This window comes from Aythya marila (genome assembly GCF_965140915.1).
Source record: "Aythya marila genome assembly, chromosome: 2".
NCBI classification, from domain to species: domain Eukaryota; kingdom Metazoa; phylum Chordata; class Aves; order Anseriformes; family Anatidae; genus Aythya; species Aythya marila.
In genome coordinates this window covers 10,952,884-10,970,271 of record NC_139043.1, presented here as the reverse complement: position 1 = coordinate 10,970,271, position 17,388 = coordinate 10,952,884, and the positions used below count along the sequence as shown (strand labels likewise).

General features: G+C 39.7%; 1 protein-coding gene across 5 annotated transcripts in view; it reads left to right on the top strand.

The window, feature by feature from the left end:
• DIP2C (disco interacting protein 2 homolog C) overlaps positions 1-16,208 on the top strand; it is a 311,140-nt gene extending 294,932 nt beyond the window's left edge. For all 5 annotated transcript variants that reach the window (XM_082752327.1, XM_082752326.1, XM_082752324.1 and 2 more), the window contains 5 exons: positions 3,879-3,936; positions 4,774-4,848; positions 6,009-6,183; positions 7,778-7,901; positions 12,667-16,208. In XM_082752327.1, the coding sequence (XP_082608453.1) occupies positions 3,879-3,936; positions 4,774-4,848; positions 6,009-6,183; positions 7,778-7,901; positions 12,667-12,919 (685 nt within the window). In that variant the 3' untranslated portion in view covers positions 12,920-16,208. The remainder of the gene's footprint in view (positions 1-3,878; positions 3,937-4,773; positions 4,849-6,008; positions 6,184-7,777; positions 7,902-12,666) is intronic.
• The last annotated feature ends 1,180 nt before the right edge of the window (positions 16,209-17,388 follow it).

The following is a 17,388-nucleotide window of genomic DNA, read 5'->3' as shown; positions in this document are numbered from 1 at the left end:
CTTAGGTAGCAGAGAAGAAAATTTTAATAATTACACTCTCTCCTACCCTACTATATAAATACAACAGATTAATTGTGCATCATCATTGCTTATCGCTTTGTAACAGTCCAACAATTCTTAAACATCTTTTGCCTCTCCTCCCCAGTGAGATATTTAGGTGGGAGAGAAAGCCCATGTTTTCCCTGCATTTGGTCATTCATTTATATTTTCCCTCTCAGCTTGGCTGCAAACCACCAGAAGGTGCAAAACTAGCTTTCAGGCCCAAGGGCAGCATTTTCATCCCATCCACTTGATTTTTGGGCTCTTTGCCCAGGCTGGCTCTGCTGCCATCTTCTCTTCTGCCCTTCCCAGCGTGACTCGAAGGCAGTAGGAAGCAGTGGGAAGGCTCTACACTCACTTTGTAAGAGACTTTTTTTCACCAGCTGGAGCACTGCAGAGAAACGGGACTTGCCCTTCCTGCAGCTCTGATGCCTGGGAGCTCATTATGATTATTTGTGAACTCTAAATTTTGAGAAGCGGTGTCATAAGGAGCCCTGAGCTCCTTTGCCAGCATCAACTGTGTGATTCAGAGGTGGTATTTCTCCTGGGTCTGAGGAGCCCTAGGCTCTGCCTCTTGCCCACCAGGCAGGCTTGGTGCCGCTCGGGAGGGAGGGGAGGTGAAGAAGTTCTCAGTCATCTCTGCTGTCTGTTTGTCAGTGCAAAAATGGAAATCTCCAGGGAGAGGAGTGGGAACAATTGAATTATTTTAAGATGAGACAGAGCAAAACTAATTTTAAAAAACTATTGCATAATGTCCATAATTTATTCACTGTACTAGTCCCCATAGAGTTAGTAAGACTATTATGCACTTAAAATTAAGTATGCACATAGGAGACAGTAACATCAGAATCTAATGTTGCACTTCTATTTTTTTTTGAATCTCTTTGTGGCAAAATATCTTTTATTATTTCAGAGCTGTTAGAGGTTTAACAGCATGCTCCCAAATGTATTGTGAGCTTAGCCAAAGCTTTTTAAAATGGAGTCTGAGTTCTTGAGCACTACCAGAGCCCTAGCAGAAAACCTCCAAGAAATGCTTCTATGTTTAGTGCACTGCTGTGATATTTCTGTGGGGATACGAGGAGGAAAGCACATAGTGGGAGAGTTTTAACAGAATTGGAAACTGAGAAATTGCACCTTCTGGATCTTCATGTGCTAAAATTCAGACGAGGTTAAAGGAAATAGCTGGAGAAGGGAGCTAGAAGAGTGTGCTAGCAATAACAACAAGGTGGGAGGCACAGATGCTGAAAGGACAGGGGAAAGAGATGGTCAGAATTATGAAGGCTGATCCATTTCCAGTAGTCACTCACTGGTTTTTAAATGTATAGCTTTGTTATACATGCTTTATTGTATGTGATTCCTACAAGGCCTGGAATTCAGCAGCGCATCGTTGATGCCAGAAAGGGAGCAAAGGCCAGCAGAATCCCTACAAAACTGGACAGCTCTAAGATATACTTTTCCTGCCCCAGAGTGTTTTTGCTCCTGATATCAAAATGGAATTATTTTTAAACCAATCTCAAATTCAAATAAAGTACTCCCTGACATTGATCCCTTTTTACCACTTCATATGGCTTTTTTTTTTTTTTTTAATTGTCTCTTTTTTAAAATCAAATCTATTTATCAAACCTTGGTAAATAATGAATGAAGTAACTCTGTTAAAGGAGGTACCAAGTGTCTGGGATGGTGACTAGTTCTTCTAGGAACAGCCACGTTTCTGTAACTACAGATCTGAAAACCAGAGATGTCAGTTGCTTGAAAGAGTTCAGTTAAAGGTGTTTGTTTTTTTTCTGCACTAATAGAGATTTTACAGAAAATATATATATATACAAAGGCAGAAATGTAGGCATTAATTAACAACTGCTTCTTGCAATATTTGATTTTTTCCCAACATGCATTGAGTTATTTTCAAACCATTTGTTGCATACTCCCAAACACCTATGATTTGGCTGGCCTTTTGAACAGCATTTCAAGTGTGCCTTATGTAGACATGTCCTTTATAGAGTAGCATGACTTAAGCCATGCATGTACACCTTATAGTGGAGCTCCTGGGTTTCTGCTGACCCACAGCAGCCCAACAGCTTCTGGCTCCAGCTGGGACTTTTGTCGGCAGAGCATGGAAGGGGGTCCGTGCGTGCACCTTCAGGAGAGCAGGTCAGGCTGCAGCTGCCTAACCATGGCTGCTCCAGGCAGCACCCCTTGTAGGGCACTTTGCATCCATTTCATCTCAAGATTAGTTAGAAAAGTGCTCTGAAATTGCTGGGAACTTGGGTTGTTGCTGGGAACTCATGTTTTTAGTGGGAGAAACTGTTCACAGTGATGTGCCCTGCCCCATCCATCAAGGCTGAGAGACTTCCCAGCACTGCAGATAAAACACTGTTCACTGTTCCTGCCTTGACCTTGACAATCACAGCTTTTAGATAACTTTTGGAGCAAAGAAATAGTAAAAAAAGAAAAAAAAAAAAAAAAAAGGAAAAAAAAAGAAGAAGAAAAAAAAAGAACATCTTTCTCCATCTCCTTTATGTTTAGGGGATGAAATTGCTAAAGCTTCTTCCCCATAGGGACCTTTAGCCGAGGTCTCTGTGTCTCATCCCTCCTTCCCCAAACGGAGTGCTGCAGTACTCCAGCTATAAAAAGGTGGCAAAACAGTCCAAAAAAGATCTATCCTGACTGCTCCTAACTGAGTACAGGTTTGTGATCACGTTAACTGGATCCAGTTTTCCACACATCTACTCCTAGCTATGCCTGCCTGTGCCCTGTCTTCTACTGACATTTCTTCTTCTTTTTTTTTTTTTTTTTTTTTTAATTTCTTATTTGTTTGGTTTGATTTGGTTTTGGTATCTCAGGCTTTTTTTTCTTCATATTCAAACAGTTGAGGGGAGGAAAGGGGTAAGAACTGCTCATTTGATGGAAGCACAGATTTAGATCCGTTAAGCAGATTATGAAAACGTGCAGGAGTGGGAAGTTTAAGGTTTCATGGGCTGCTAGAGCTTTCAGGTTACCTCCCTGAGGATACAGGAATGCCTAGATGTTACCAAAAACTTATTTGCCATCTACTGGCTGAGCCAATCAGCCATTTTAGGACCTGACAGACTCTTTCATTCTAACCTGCTGAGTATCTTTCTAATGTTAAATGAGGAATTTCCTTCCAGACCATCCTGCCACCCCAGGAGGGCTGCCGTTGCTGTTCCTTTAGTGGAGAAATGAGTTACCTAAGAAAGGAAGAGAACAGACCAGAGAGTCACACCCAGAAAGGGTCTGACCTCGGCAGTAGTAACATTTTTCATTTGATATTTTATTTTTTTGTTAATAAAATCTTTATCAAACACAGACAATTGAAAATAATTATAAGAGTGCTAAAGCAGACTTCATGCTGAAGCTTGGTTATGAGCTGTTTAGGAATGACTTTGATTTTAACTATTAGCTACTCGTGGAATGTGGTTGCTCACTCAGCTCGCATGCTTTTGTTTCTGTGCCCTGACTTTTATGATGTTCTTGTGGGAAATCAATATTTCAGATCCCTTTTGTTGTGAATAATTTTCTGCTTGGAATGCCATTTACAAAAGTCTATCAAAAATAAATAAAAGGCACCAATTACATTGGAAGACTTTAATATATAGGCAAATGTTCATGCACATCTTTTTTTCATTATTTTCCCAGCCATAAGTCTTGACTAAGATTAAATATTGGGCCTGAGTATGTTCTAGAGGATATAAGCTTCATCTGTTCCAAAAATAGCATTAATCTCTGCAGCCATCAACCCTTCCTTTTAGAAATAAATGTTAATGGAAATCAAATAAATGCAGCCATGTATTATGCATATTATTTTTACATGTGTTTTACAGAGTTCGTTTAGTAGAAAGAGGATCTCCACATAGTTTGCCCCTGATGGAGTCAGGAAAAGTAAGTACTGAAAGGAGATTTAAACATCTCTTTCACGGTAAATATTTTCAGTGAATTTCCATTTCTTTTCCTTCTTTAAATGAATCTAATATTCAGAAAGGCTTTATCAACTGTGCAGACTATTCTTTGCTGATGGAGTTGCAGCCCAGCGGCAGTAACTGATTTATTACAGCTCTCCCAAACCCTGCATCTCACCATACAAACAGGCAACGAGTGCACTACTAGTACAGGCAGTTTCATCGATGCGGATCCATCTCCACTGAGAACCGGTCTGAGATTGTCATTGTTTCACTTGTTTACTCACAGATGGCTGCTGACCATCTGCAGAGGGACCCAGCGTGGTGGGCAGTATCGTTGTGGGGACAGGCTGTCCCTTTTCTATTTTAGGGTTTAACATCTGTCCACCTCTGTAGCCCGTTACATGAAGTCACTGGCAAGAGCCTTGTTCTTAAGAGAGCACATGGTGCCTCCAGGGCTTTCTTTTTGTTTCAGACTAAAGTTTCATATGAACAGGGCTTTTTTTTCCTATTCTGGTACGTACTGTCAGAAAGAATTGGAGCCATTTGTTAGGATTTTTGTGTTGTAGATGAACGTTTGATTTCTAAGTTTTTAATGATGGAACAGCTTTTACAAAGGGGTTTTGTAGCCTTTCCCAAATATCTCAAAATTTATTATATTGATTGGCTATTTTAGTGTTTTATTCTGTATGTCTACTTTAATTTTTTAGGGATGTCTTCTAGTTTCTTATAAAATGTTTTTGTTTGTTTTTGGTGAGGAAGTTAGCACATGATTGCACAAGTATCTGCTTTCTCATTGCTTCATGCTTTCTTTCAATAGATCCTGCCAGGAGTACGTATCATTATTGCTAATCCAGAAACAAAGGGACCCTTAGGAGATTCTCATCTTGGTGAGGTGAGTCATGAAAACTTCACCTTTGTGTACTTGGAACTAAATTGCAGGGATAAAGCTGTCAGCATGTATGCTAGTGGTTTACTATAATACATCTTATTAAATGCCGGGTTAAAAAATTGCGAATGATGAAGACCTTTATAGTATATGAAGTGTGTAGCATGATATTCATACCATTATTAAAATTATTAGGAACATACTTGATAAATACTAATAACAACTTGTCTATTAAAGAATTTGAAAAAAATCCGCTTTCTCTAACTACATTTTCTACTTCATGCTTGACTAATTCCGATGAAAACTTACATGAAAAAATAAGTTTATTGATTAGTCTAATTTCAGCTAGATGGGTTTCTAGTGTTATTCTCTTTATAATCACTGTGCTTCAGTGCACTGAAGTGCTCTCATTAGCTGAGTTGAGCAAGGCTATATGTTTTTCCAATTTATTTTATGTTTCTAGAAAGAGAAAAAAAAACTTAAAATGTTATTTTCAATGAGCAATTAAAGTTCTAATTAAAAAAATGAAAGATTTGCTTAGTCATAATTAAGATTACAATCTGATTTGTGAGATTCATTTGGAAGATTTCATTGCTATGAACTTGGAATATTTCCATGATACCTTGAGTTCGACGAAATGAATCCTTCTCCATACATAAAGGTGCCAGGCCACTACCTTTAAAATAATTTCAATCCTATTTCTAATGTTGTAAACAATCACACTGCACCAGTGCTGTTGGAGGTATCTGTCTGTCTGGTATTCGTGAAGGATGCCCTGCTGGAGCAAATTCACTGAACCAGACATGGGGAACTATGCAAAGACTGCTGTGTCCAAAGGAGTTTCTGAAAATTGCCATAGCCCAAGCAGAGCTCAGAGCTAGCACAGTTCAAGGGGGCTGTGCAGGTCTGGGGCCAGAGGGCTGCAAGGAGGGTGTCCCTGTAGCTGTGGCTGCTGCATTCCCCTCCAAGCAGCACTCCGACTTCAATGAGGTCAGATTTGGGTCATGACCATGCCCGTAAATGGGTCAGAAACAGTTAAAAGGCATTATCTGCTGTTATGTGTATTATCTAGCTATGACTAAAAATATTTGCATCAAGAATTTTCAATAATGCTTCGTTCTGGAAAGCTACTTTAATTAATACCAGTATAATTGCTTTTAACTTAGATATGGGTTCACAGCACTCACAATGCCAGTGGGTATTTTACCATATATGGAGACGAATCTTTGCAATCGGATCACTTCAATTCAAGACTCAGCTTTGGAGACACACAGACTATTTGGGCTCGAACTGGCTATCTGGGGTTCCTGCGAAGAACAGAGCTCACAGATGCAAATGGAGGTAAGAGGTTTCTCCTCATCTACCAAGGGTTTGTGCACATAATTTGGATTAGTTTCAGGCTGGCACTGTGTCTCTTGGCTTGCGCTATCTGACATGTTCAGTCTGTGAAGCCCTCAGAACTACAAAAAAAGCCTTAGCTAAACAACGAGAAAATAAAACAAATGACGTTTTTTTCTTGCTGAAGCAGTTGCTTTTCCTTTTCCATACCTTGGGTGCTACAAAGTCCCTCCACCAGTGACTATTTGCAACTGTTAATGTGCCCAGTGCTTCAGAATTTGTTCTTGCAGTCATATCCACAGCCATATGTTCATGTACACAAAGCCCTGGTGTGCGTCTGGGCCCTGTCCTGACTCCAACAACCACCTTCTTCCTCTGTTATAAACATATTTACAGAAACTGCCCATTTCTTGAATGTCTCTGTCTTTAGAACTGCCAGGGAAGCTTACTGAAACACAGTGCGAGCAGTAGCCTGCAGGAGCAGCTATGGGGCATTTGGTTTTCCGTCAGGAACATACAAGATTTCACTCTATCTCCTTCTGACATCCCTTATCTTGTATGCACACGGAAGCAACCAAGCACTGCCAGGCACACAGCAGGACTGAAAGTCTCTACTTGGGAGCACGTTACTTGAGGTGGCTTTTTGCCGAGCACAGTTGTGTAGCCTTTTTGTGTTTCGTACTGATAGACCATCCTTGGGAAAATGCAGGAGTCTCTGACAATGAAGCACCTAAAGCATGTAAAGTGCTTAAATCTTCTCATGGAAGTTGCAAAATCTCCGTTCTGCTCCCACTTCTGGCTTCCTGTGCAGAAAGTTCTCTGCCCTGTATTGCTGGTAGAAGTAATATGGCCATTACATTACCACTGTGCAACCGTCTGAGTTAACATAAAAAGAATTAGTTATCCGCTTTTAAGTCTATTAGCAAATATTATTTCCTTTATGTATGACGTGCAGAAGTTTATTATCAACCTGATATCTTTTTAAAAGTCTCATTTCAGCCTCATTTATTTCTTTAGTCAATAAAAATTCATACAAGAGAATTATTCTTCAGAGCTTGCCATCTGTCTTAATGAGCAATTTGCTGGGTAGCACATAGCAAGTATTTCTTGCTTCTTGATGCAAACCTTTGTAGCACACCTTAACTGACCTTCTCAAAGCTACTGGAACAACATATTCCATACTGTTAGGGTCAAGTCCATCCTTTCTCTTTCAAAAAAAAAAAAAAAGAGAGAGAGTGAGAAACAAGAAGTCTATTGTCTATTTAGGGCTGCCTTAGAAAAAGAATGAGTCTTTTCAGTATCCACCTTCAAGACAAAAGGAATTTGTTTCACTGTATTTGGGTAAAGAGTTCCACCTTTCTTTGTCACATGGGAATAGTGTTTCTGCATTCCTCTTTTTATTTTTTTTTTTTCTGCTTTCTGCTGCATTTCAGCAATGCAAATTGCTTATTAGTTTGGAAATTACTTAGGTGTTTCATAAATTTGAGGGTAATTTATAAATGTTACACTTATGTTACTTGCTTATTAATGTGAACATTTTTGTAATCTAGTGTTCTATAGAACGGAATCATTATTATTTTTTTCCCCTTACAAACAGAACGCCATGATGCACTTTATGTTGTGGGTGCATTAGATGAAGCCATGGAGTTACGAGGGATGAGGTATCATCCAATCGATATTGAGACCTCTGTAATTAGAGCACACAAGAGCATCACAGAATGGTAAGGATTATATAACAGCACAGTTCTTATATAAAGCTGAAATATCTATAATGTCTGGGGTTTTGCTTGGATATTGCAATTGATCCAGGAAATGGTCTGTCAGGATGGTCACAGGATTTATAACTCAGTGGTAAATGCATCTTTAGGATGAAACTTTTCATTAGAAAATTTAATCAGGAAGGACTGTTTTCTGTTATCATTCAATTTGTTTCCTTTTTGTGTGTGTTTTTAAGTATGAGTGAAAGGTTAAACTCTTAATTTGAGAGAACCAAGCTGCTTTCAGGTAGGTCAGTAGCTGTTTCTTGGAGTTTGAGATTTATATTCTAACCAGGAAAAAAAGACTCAAGCTTTAAGAGTGTTGTTATTAGAAGGAGTAAGCAAGCAAACATTTTAAATAAATGAACACGCTAATAAACTTTATTAGTGAACACACTGTTACTTTTGAATTAGTTATTAATAAATCAAGCAATGGAAATTGAAGCAGTAAATCAATGAGTTAATAGTGATGTTGTCTTAATCAACATATCACATCATCAAACGCACGCAGCAGGTAATCATTTCTTAAGGCCATCTCGAGAACAATTTGCTTTTCATTATTCTTGCATCAGAAGACCGAATCAGGTATTTGTTTTGTTTTGATCTAACCTCAGCTCAGCCTTTTCCTTTCAACCAAAAAAAACCTGTCATAGCAGGTAGAGCAATTCAGCTAGTATAAGATATGACTCCCCATTTTTCTCTTCAGTCCTGTCTGCAAGGTGTGGCCTGTGGACTTACTAAGGAAGCCTAAGGACCATACCAGTTTCTACAGTCACAATGCTTTGCTTTTTTCTTCAGTATCTGTTACAATTGAGGTAGTTAATTGCTCATCTGACTGTAACTGAGGTTTTACCTGATTGCAGGCTCCCTCAGTCGTTGCCACTGGTGACACAGTCGTCTTGTGCTGGCATTACGTGGGGTAGAGGATACTGGGTCCTCATACAGACCAGTAGGAACACTTAAAGGATACTGAAAAATGCTCCTTTCATATGTGTTATATTCTTATCATCAATGGATAGAAAGATAACCAGGGACAACTCTATTATAAGATGGCTACAGATTCATAAATCCATGTGTTCAGCAGTACCTGTTTGTCAGAGATTTGTGTGTCCTCAAAGTGTGAGCTCATGGGCAATGAATGAAGGTGCCATATCATACTGCAGAAATGGCCATCACTGGTTTCAGTGGCAAAAAAGTCTTAAATTATATATTTTCTCAAAACCACTGCGAGTTTTTTGGGAATACCTTTCCACCCTTCCCCTCTCTTACCGTGAAAATCCTGAGGGGAATAGGAGCAACTCAAAAAGGGTTGGGGTAAGCTGGGAGGACTAAGGAGAAGAGCTGCTGAATTTCTGCAAGATGGTTGGACTACATGCAAACACTTCTTTGTGCCTTAACTCTCCCCAGTAGCTGGGTGATAACATACAAGACACATGAATAAGATGTCAGGAAACATGTGATGCTTACTGCCCTTTGCTGAAAGGCAAATATTAAAAGTCTTCAGAGTTGTTTTTCCCTCAGGGAGGAGAGGTTTCTGGTGAGGTAGATTTTTCTGATGTGGTCCTTGCAGAAAATGGACACACAGATGTTCAAAGCAACATCTGGCTTGCTTATAGTGCCCAACCTCTTCCTACCCAGTGGTCCACCTAATCATTCCCTCAAGTCACCAGCGTGAAGTTTTCCTTTACAGTCATTGTCCTGACTGTCCTTGACTTTTCTCACTCAACTTCTCCTGGATATCCTCTTCTTGTCCTTGGTGAAGATTCCTTGACAAAATAATAGACAGTAAAATCTTTCCTTGTATATTTACCTTGTATATGCTTTTCTTTAGTTTCTTTCTTTTTGTTGGAGGCCATTGTTATTTACTTTACAATGACCCATTAAGGATTTAACTTAATGGCGTTGATACCTATTGCAAACAAAAGCTACTGGCTATGTCCAGTCCATAAATTGTAAAAACAGCTTCAAAGAAACATGCTCATTTTGTAACATTTAACACTAGTGAGGAAAGCAGGGACTTGTTGACTGATACGTGATCCCGCTGTGCAGCTTCTGTTATTGAGGATCTGTAAAGGTCATTTACAATTATTCTTTTTTTCTTAAAAAATTTTAGCAGCACAAAATCAGCAACCTCTGACTTCAGACCTCCTGTGTCTCAAAATGTAACGAGCAACAGAATGGCACACAGTACATTTTCATTGTGATGTATAAGTGCACCAAACATTTTGGAAAGTGTTTTTAATAATGCAGAGTACCTTGAGAAATACCGTGTGTGTGTGTAATTCAATTAGAGCACATTGTTGGCTCCTGTTAGCTCCAAAGCCTTGAAGGAGGAGCAGTACATACTTTCCTTGAATTTGCTAGGAAGTGGTTTTCTCTCTGTGCATAATGACAAGTAGGTAAAGCTCCACAAGATATTTGGAGAAGGAAATTACTATGGGCCTATATTTCTGGAGGTATTTCAACAAATTCCTTGCTTTTCCCTGCTAGTTAGTGAGATGGAAGCAGCAGGAGGGGCTGTTCCCAGCTCACTGCACTGGCTGTGTTGCATCTGTTGGTTGTGACTGTGATTTCTTGGGAAAATCATGCCTAGTTTTGTTTCTTTATTCATTTGTTTTGTCAGGGCTAGAAGTTTAATACATTCATAAGTGATACATGCTGGCCGGTATAAATTCATCTCAACTGGTGGGAACGTAAAGGATGATCTTTTTTTTATTTTATTTACAGTGGTTACCATTGAGTTGGAATCATGGCATATGAAATTTTTAATTAATTTCATTAACAAGTTTCAAAATAAATTGAGACCCTCTTAGGAGTGCCAATGACGCTAGGAATTACGAGCAGCTTCATGAAGGTTTGGGGTATCAGTCTGCTGGACTCAGACAAACCAGCTTCTCCCAAGCTGTGTTTTAGGGGCATTGCTTTTAAGTCTTTCCATGACCAGTTTTCCCAAATAACAAGCTAACAGTAGGTTTAAGGCATGGTTTCAACCGCTATCTAATATTTTAATAAAACCTCCCAGGCTTTTTTGTTAAAATGTATTTAGCATTAACTTAGATGCTTGTGCAGCTCACTAGAACTTCTGTGAAAACAAGATTACAAAATAAAATTCATTTCATAGCAGTACTAAGTCCAAAGGAGCCTGCACAACCTTTCTCTGAGTACACATTAGTTTTCCAGATCAATAAACACATAAGCCCATAAGAATTCTGTCAAACAATACTTTTGCAGAATCTGAAAATGAAATATGCTTGTTTAATAATAAGTACTTTTTCTCCTAAAGTCTGCTAAGCATCAACTTGGAACACATTTTCATAGCTAACTTTTGGGCAAAGGTGCGTTTCCAAAGCACGTGGGTATTCAGAATTGTAGTAGATCAAAAGAGTGCACTTCGGTCTCAGCCCAGTGTTGACCATAGTGTAAGCAGCTCTTTTTTGAAGTTAGCTTACATACATAACATGTTCAAGCTTTCAGATACTTTTGCTCAAGATAGTTATGGAAAATTATCCCCTGATCTTACAAAGTAAATGAGGACAGGGTTTGATATGAGTTACAGGTAAATGAGGATGGAGCACAGGGTTTGCTATAAGAGTGACGTGTAGAATATAATTATGTATGCTACAGAATAAGGTAGAGCAAGAAATAACCATGGTCCATGTCTTAAACACATACAAAGAAGAATTAGACTGCTCTTTGTGGATTCTCAGCCCTGCTGACCTCCTGCGAGGCTGTCGAGAAATGAGAGGAGTGGGGAGGGGTGGAGGGAAGAATGCACCAGGCTTTTGTGCCCTTCCAGCCTCCCTGTGTGAAGGACAAAGGCTTGTCCTTAGCTAGGAAGATACCAGGCAACAGAAACCAAAATTTACCTGCTTTGGTTCAAAGGCTTAGCCAGAATTTTGGGGTCACTCAAAGCTCGTTCAGTGATCACCGGTGATGATGGTGTTTCTTTGACCATCCCACCTGTTCCTAAGGAACGTGAAAACTCCTGTCCCTGTAAACCCGACAGAACTAAACCACAACCAAAATAAAGCAGATGGTTTCTGTGTAAACCAAGTGGTCCAGAAAAATCGGAGCTCTTTTGTACCGAGCTCTGACCTGCCTGGACCACTGCCAACCCGCTGCAGAAGGCAGGGAGCACACCGGCCTGGCACCAGGAGCACAAACGCCCCCTCCCCAGCTCCCGGGGAGCTCTGCACAGCCTGCAGTGTGCCATGCAGATGCTCCTGGAGCTCTGCACCCCTCTCCTAGGCAGAGTTTATCCAAAAAGTCTTCCAGGCTGGGCTGTGTGCCTTACGCTGCTTTATCACCGCCTTCTCTTCTGACCTCCTTTGCTCCCCTGGGCCGCTCTTCACAAAAACCTCGAGGAAACGCCTCCACCCACACGTCGCATGCCTGCGTGAGCACAGCAGCGCTGTGACAGCTCCCGGGCTTCAGAGGGAACCTCAGGACTTCTTACTGCCTCCCTACACAACGGGCAAGGATTAGACTCGAGGTTGTGTCAAACTTAGCTCACATCTTTATACTGCAGCAATACTGAAGTGAGAGCTACTGGGGCTCATTTTCCGCCCTGCCTGCAGACACGTTCCCTCCTGACACTTCGGCCTTGGGCCTCAGCGTGCAGAAGGAAGCAGCATGGTTGAAACAAGCAGTAAACAAGGTGGGATGAAATGGATTTAAAAAAAAAAAAAAAAAAAACAAGCAACTAATCCTTCTTTTTCTTTGATTCCAGTGCGGTGTTTACCTGGACAAACTTACTGGTCGTTGTAGTTGAGCTGGATGGATCGGAGCAAGAAGCTTTGGACCTGGTTCCTTTGGTCACCAACGTGGTCCTGGAGGAACACTATCTGATTGTAGGGGTGGTGGTGGTGGTGGACATTGGTGTAATTCCTATCAACTCCCGTGGAGAGAAACAACGTATGCACCTACGAGATGGATTTTTGGCAGACCAGCTAGATCCCATCTATGTGGCCTACAACATGTAGTCTTGTACCTTAAAGCTTCCATGGACTTTACCATAGATGTATAAAATTTTTTGGTGTCCACTAAAAAAACAAATGTGCAGATAATATGCTGACACTCATCAGAACGGAACTGTTTCTATTTGGAACTTTTCAAAGCAGTCACGATTGGCAGGAAATAAAATGTGAAATGTTTTCTTTTACCACTAAATTTTAGAAAAGAAGGACTATGGGGTAAGGCCCTTCAGTTTGTTGGAGAAGCCCATTTTAAACATTTTTTTTTTTTGCTTATTGGACAATACTGCTTTTTGAGTAAATGTGGCTTTGTATTTTACATTAAGTAAGCTGAAGTAGATTTTTTTTTTTTTATTCTGCCCTCCAAATGGATTCTTTTAAAACAATTTACATACTAATACAAAGAGTTGTTTTCTTCATTTGTTTTAATATGTCGTAAAAGGATGATGAACACAAATCTGATACTAACGTAAGCCATTTTAGGTCCCACATCTTAGGAAACTATGTAGTGGTACGAGGAGAATTCCCAAAGTAGCACCTTTCAATTAGAAATCTAGCAGCTTTCTGTCAGAGATGCTGAAAGCACAAAGGCCAAAGAGCCTTTGCTGTTAGCGTTAGAATGGAAGAAATTTATAAATAAGGTGTATTTCGGCAATGAACTTGCAAATATCTTTGTACTAAACTAAAAAGATAAAATAAGTTAACTACTTCTTCTGTAATTATGTACAAAAACGTTTAATTTATTTTGATCTCTTTAGAAGTATAAAAGAGAAGAAACATTCAAGAATATTAAACTCTTGAAATGTTTGCTAATATAAAAACAAAGTGTTGTATTATCTTGAGTGGATAGTATCACATCAAATATATATATATGAAATATAAATTCACTAATGACAAAAGATTTTAAAGTTTAAAATGCAGTACTTGTCACTTGCATGGTGTCTCCCACTGTAGATAATCAAATGTTACTCACAAATTTTTTGAAAAAAAGCAATCCTGGATTGCTAAGTATCCCTGTCTAAAAGAATCCTCTAGATACCAGCAAGTGGAATTATTGCTGCCTTTAAGGCAGTGAATGAATTTAAGACTAAAAATGCACTACAATAATTTTTTTTTTCTTTGCCATGGAGGCAACAATAAATATTCGTGCTGGCATGTGCATACACTTGTTAGACTTAGAAAAGGCAGGTTGAGGAATAGCACTGTTGTCTAGCTGCAAAACTTTGTTGCACAATTTTTTCATTGTTTTAGTTGGTGTTTTTATTGCTATAAGGAAAACTTTTGGGGTTATTTGCACAGAGTTATCAATTTGCCTCTCAGCTAGGACACATAGCTCAGTGGCCAAGGCATCCAGTTTACATTTACAGAAAACGATTGTTTCGATGGTCTTTAATTTATTCCTTAACGGAGAGGAGCGTACAGTCACTACAACCAATTCAGCACAGATCGTGCATCTGCTAACTAGTCCCTAAGCCAATTAAAACATCAGAGGAACTGAACTGCCTGTTTTAAGATCCACAGTCCCAGGGTCTCCGACCTGAGGCTGTCAATGGGAGAAGAGTAGGAAAACATGCATCACAGCTGCCTTCATTTTACTACCTTTGGATAAAGGAGAGGTTTGATTTCCCAGTTCTGCTGTCTTCCCGGCACCCCACACCCCTTTTTTAAAAAAACTTTCCCCTTTCTTCATGTGGTTGTAACTGAATTGACCCAGTTGTGGTCAAGAGTGGGATTTACCAGCTGCAGTCCAAGAATGCTTTTCTTATTGTCCAAAATTACGTTCATGTGCTGGCTCTCATTACCAGGTATGCATGACTAAGATTGTTGCAGGGCAAACATAATCACGTTTATATCACGTATAAGGGACATATTGTGTCTGCCTTTGCAGAATGCTGTACAAGAAGTGGACCCCTGCTAACGACAGTAGTTTTGTTTGGCTTCTGAGTCTCAATGCTGGTTGTTTAAAATCTTTTTAAAAGGTGGGGACATTTTAGTCTGCATGTACAGTACAGAGCATCTCACCATGTCAGACTTGTTTTATTTCAAATCATCGTTTCAGACTTCACTGTCCTGTGAATATCCCTATTCATGCTCTGAAGACCAATCCTAGATTTTGTCAACTTCATTTTCTGCTCCCTTTAAAAAGAATAAAATCTGTTTTTAATGGCAAGTCGCTGTAAGGTTTCAGACAAGATGTTGATTGATTACAAACATAATTGCAGTGTGTGAACTAACTTGTGAAGTCCTGCTATCGCTGATCTCAGTACTGCAAAACAAATTTAGCTGTCATTTAAAGCATCACTTTAACCTTCACGAAGTCAACTTTGCATTTGTAGAGAAAAAAAAGAACTGCAATGCAGTTGTGAAGCGCAGTTAATAACAGCTCTCTTCTGCAACCTGTCATCCGTGGTTGTTAAATTCTGAGTTAAGAGAAACGATAAACTGAGTTTCTGGTTTTGTTGTGCAAGCAAAAGGAAGGAAACATTTAAGCACCATCAGACTGAGCAATAAAGAAGGATTGTTCTGTATTAGAAATCGTACTGTAGATAAACCATTCATGAGAATGTATAAAATGTTTGTCTTGTGACCTTGTGCTTTTGAAGTCAGACAAAACCATGTAATCAACTCGATGCACATGCACAAAACAGAGGGTACACAATGAACATTTAAACACAAAACTAATCAAACAGGAGCAGATTCCTCATGGTGCTTGTTTATTATATATATTTAATCCTGCTTGACACTTTACCCAAGGGAAGACTGTCCCTTTTATCAGTTGAATGTTAGCAGCGTTATTTCATAGAGTGTGGTGACTGGTTAGAGAAATTCATGTAACTCAGCCAATCACAGTTTCAAACAAAAATTTTTATGTGCAAAGGACAGCAACCTTCTTGTATGTTAAACCACCAGTACGCTTTGTACATCTGTGATAACGCCTGTTTTATATTCAAATGAACAAATAAAAGCTTTTATTTTTGTTGCTCTGAAAATATCAGTTTCTTAATTAGTCATCTAAAATTGAGCTTCCTAGAGCTGCCTAAGCTCAGCGGAGGAACATTGAGAGCTATACTGTAATTTTATTTTGTTTACCTCTCTTGTTGCATAATTTATTAGTACAAATCATGATACTTTTAACAATGTTTAAATACTGGTGTGGGCATTTATTGCTGAAAGACTTTCATATGGCAACAAATGTTTTTGTGAAATGTTTTTTTAATTCTTTTTAATATATTCAAATATACTGTTCACATTTTTGCTGAAAGTGTAAAGATTATTGTAAGCTTGGTAACATTTTGTGAGAAGCAATAACAAGCATTAGTACTGTAAAACTCCTCAAATTTGTCACATCACTTTTGTTGCAAGGTCTTGCTACCGGCACGTTTCCAATCAGTCGCTGAAGTTACTGATCCAGGTGCTACATCTCTGCTGCTGGAGCTCTCTGCCAGTGGAAATACATGGGGAACTGGCTTGTCACACGTGGGCTTGAACCTCTGTATCAGTTCAGACACTTTGGCTGGCCAGACAAAAACACGAGGAAATGTGATCCACTTATTTCCATTGGCCCTTTCCAAAACCAAACAAACAAACAATGATTTCAGGGCTTCTCTGGTTTGCAGCCAGTAGCAGCAGTGTCCACAGAGAACAGCTTTGGACCAAGCCCTGATTTTCAACATGTGATTTCAAAGGGTGAGGTTCAGAGTCCCTCTTTCTTGGGTACCCCATCTGAAAAGCCAAAGGTATAAAATCCAAGCTCCAGTGGTCAAATTTCAGGCAGCAAGTCAAGGGAGGGAGGGGAGGACGGCTGGACAGCAAGTACTTAGTTCCTGATTCAATTTTATAAAGCGTTTTATTACAAAAAAACAAGGGCTTGATGTTTTTATGATGATGGTGATTAGGTTTTTTATAAGGTCAGAATGCTCTGAGTACACATTTTAGAAGTCATTTTGGCAAATGATGCCATAATGCTTGAAAAATGGTGGGGAATCTCAACAGAAAAAAATGTAGTAAGGTTCTGTGAATCATTTCCTACATGGTAAGAACTGTACAATTTATTCATTAAGTTGATACTAATAAGGCAAAAACAACTAAAAAAAAAAAAAAAAAAAAAAAGTCTGATAAAAGACCTTGCAGCTTCTTCTGTGCACCCTTGGCCTGAGCTGCCAGAGCGTGGTACAGCACACGGCTCCGCGACACGCTGGGCAGCTTGGTTTCAACAGAAAGCTCCACCTCTTTCATCCACCTTTACTTATCAGGGGAGCACAGAGATCAACAGCCTCCCACCAGGCTCCTCAAAAACAAAAGGAGAGGCTCTGGGGAAGCGGCTGGCCTCCTGCAGAGGTTTTCCCATTCGGCCCAAGGCGCTGTTAGGCCCCAGCAGAGGCCTCAGCGCAGCACTGAGCAGGCCAGAGACAGGCAGTGAGGCCCAGGAGGGGCGGCCTGAAGTCACCATGGGCAGGGACCCGCTGTCCCCAGGGCAA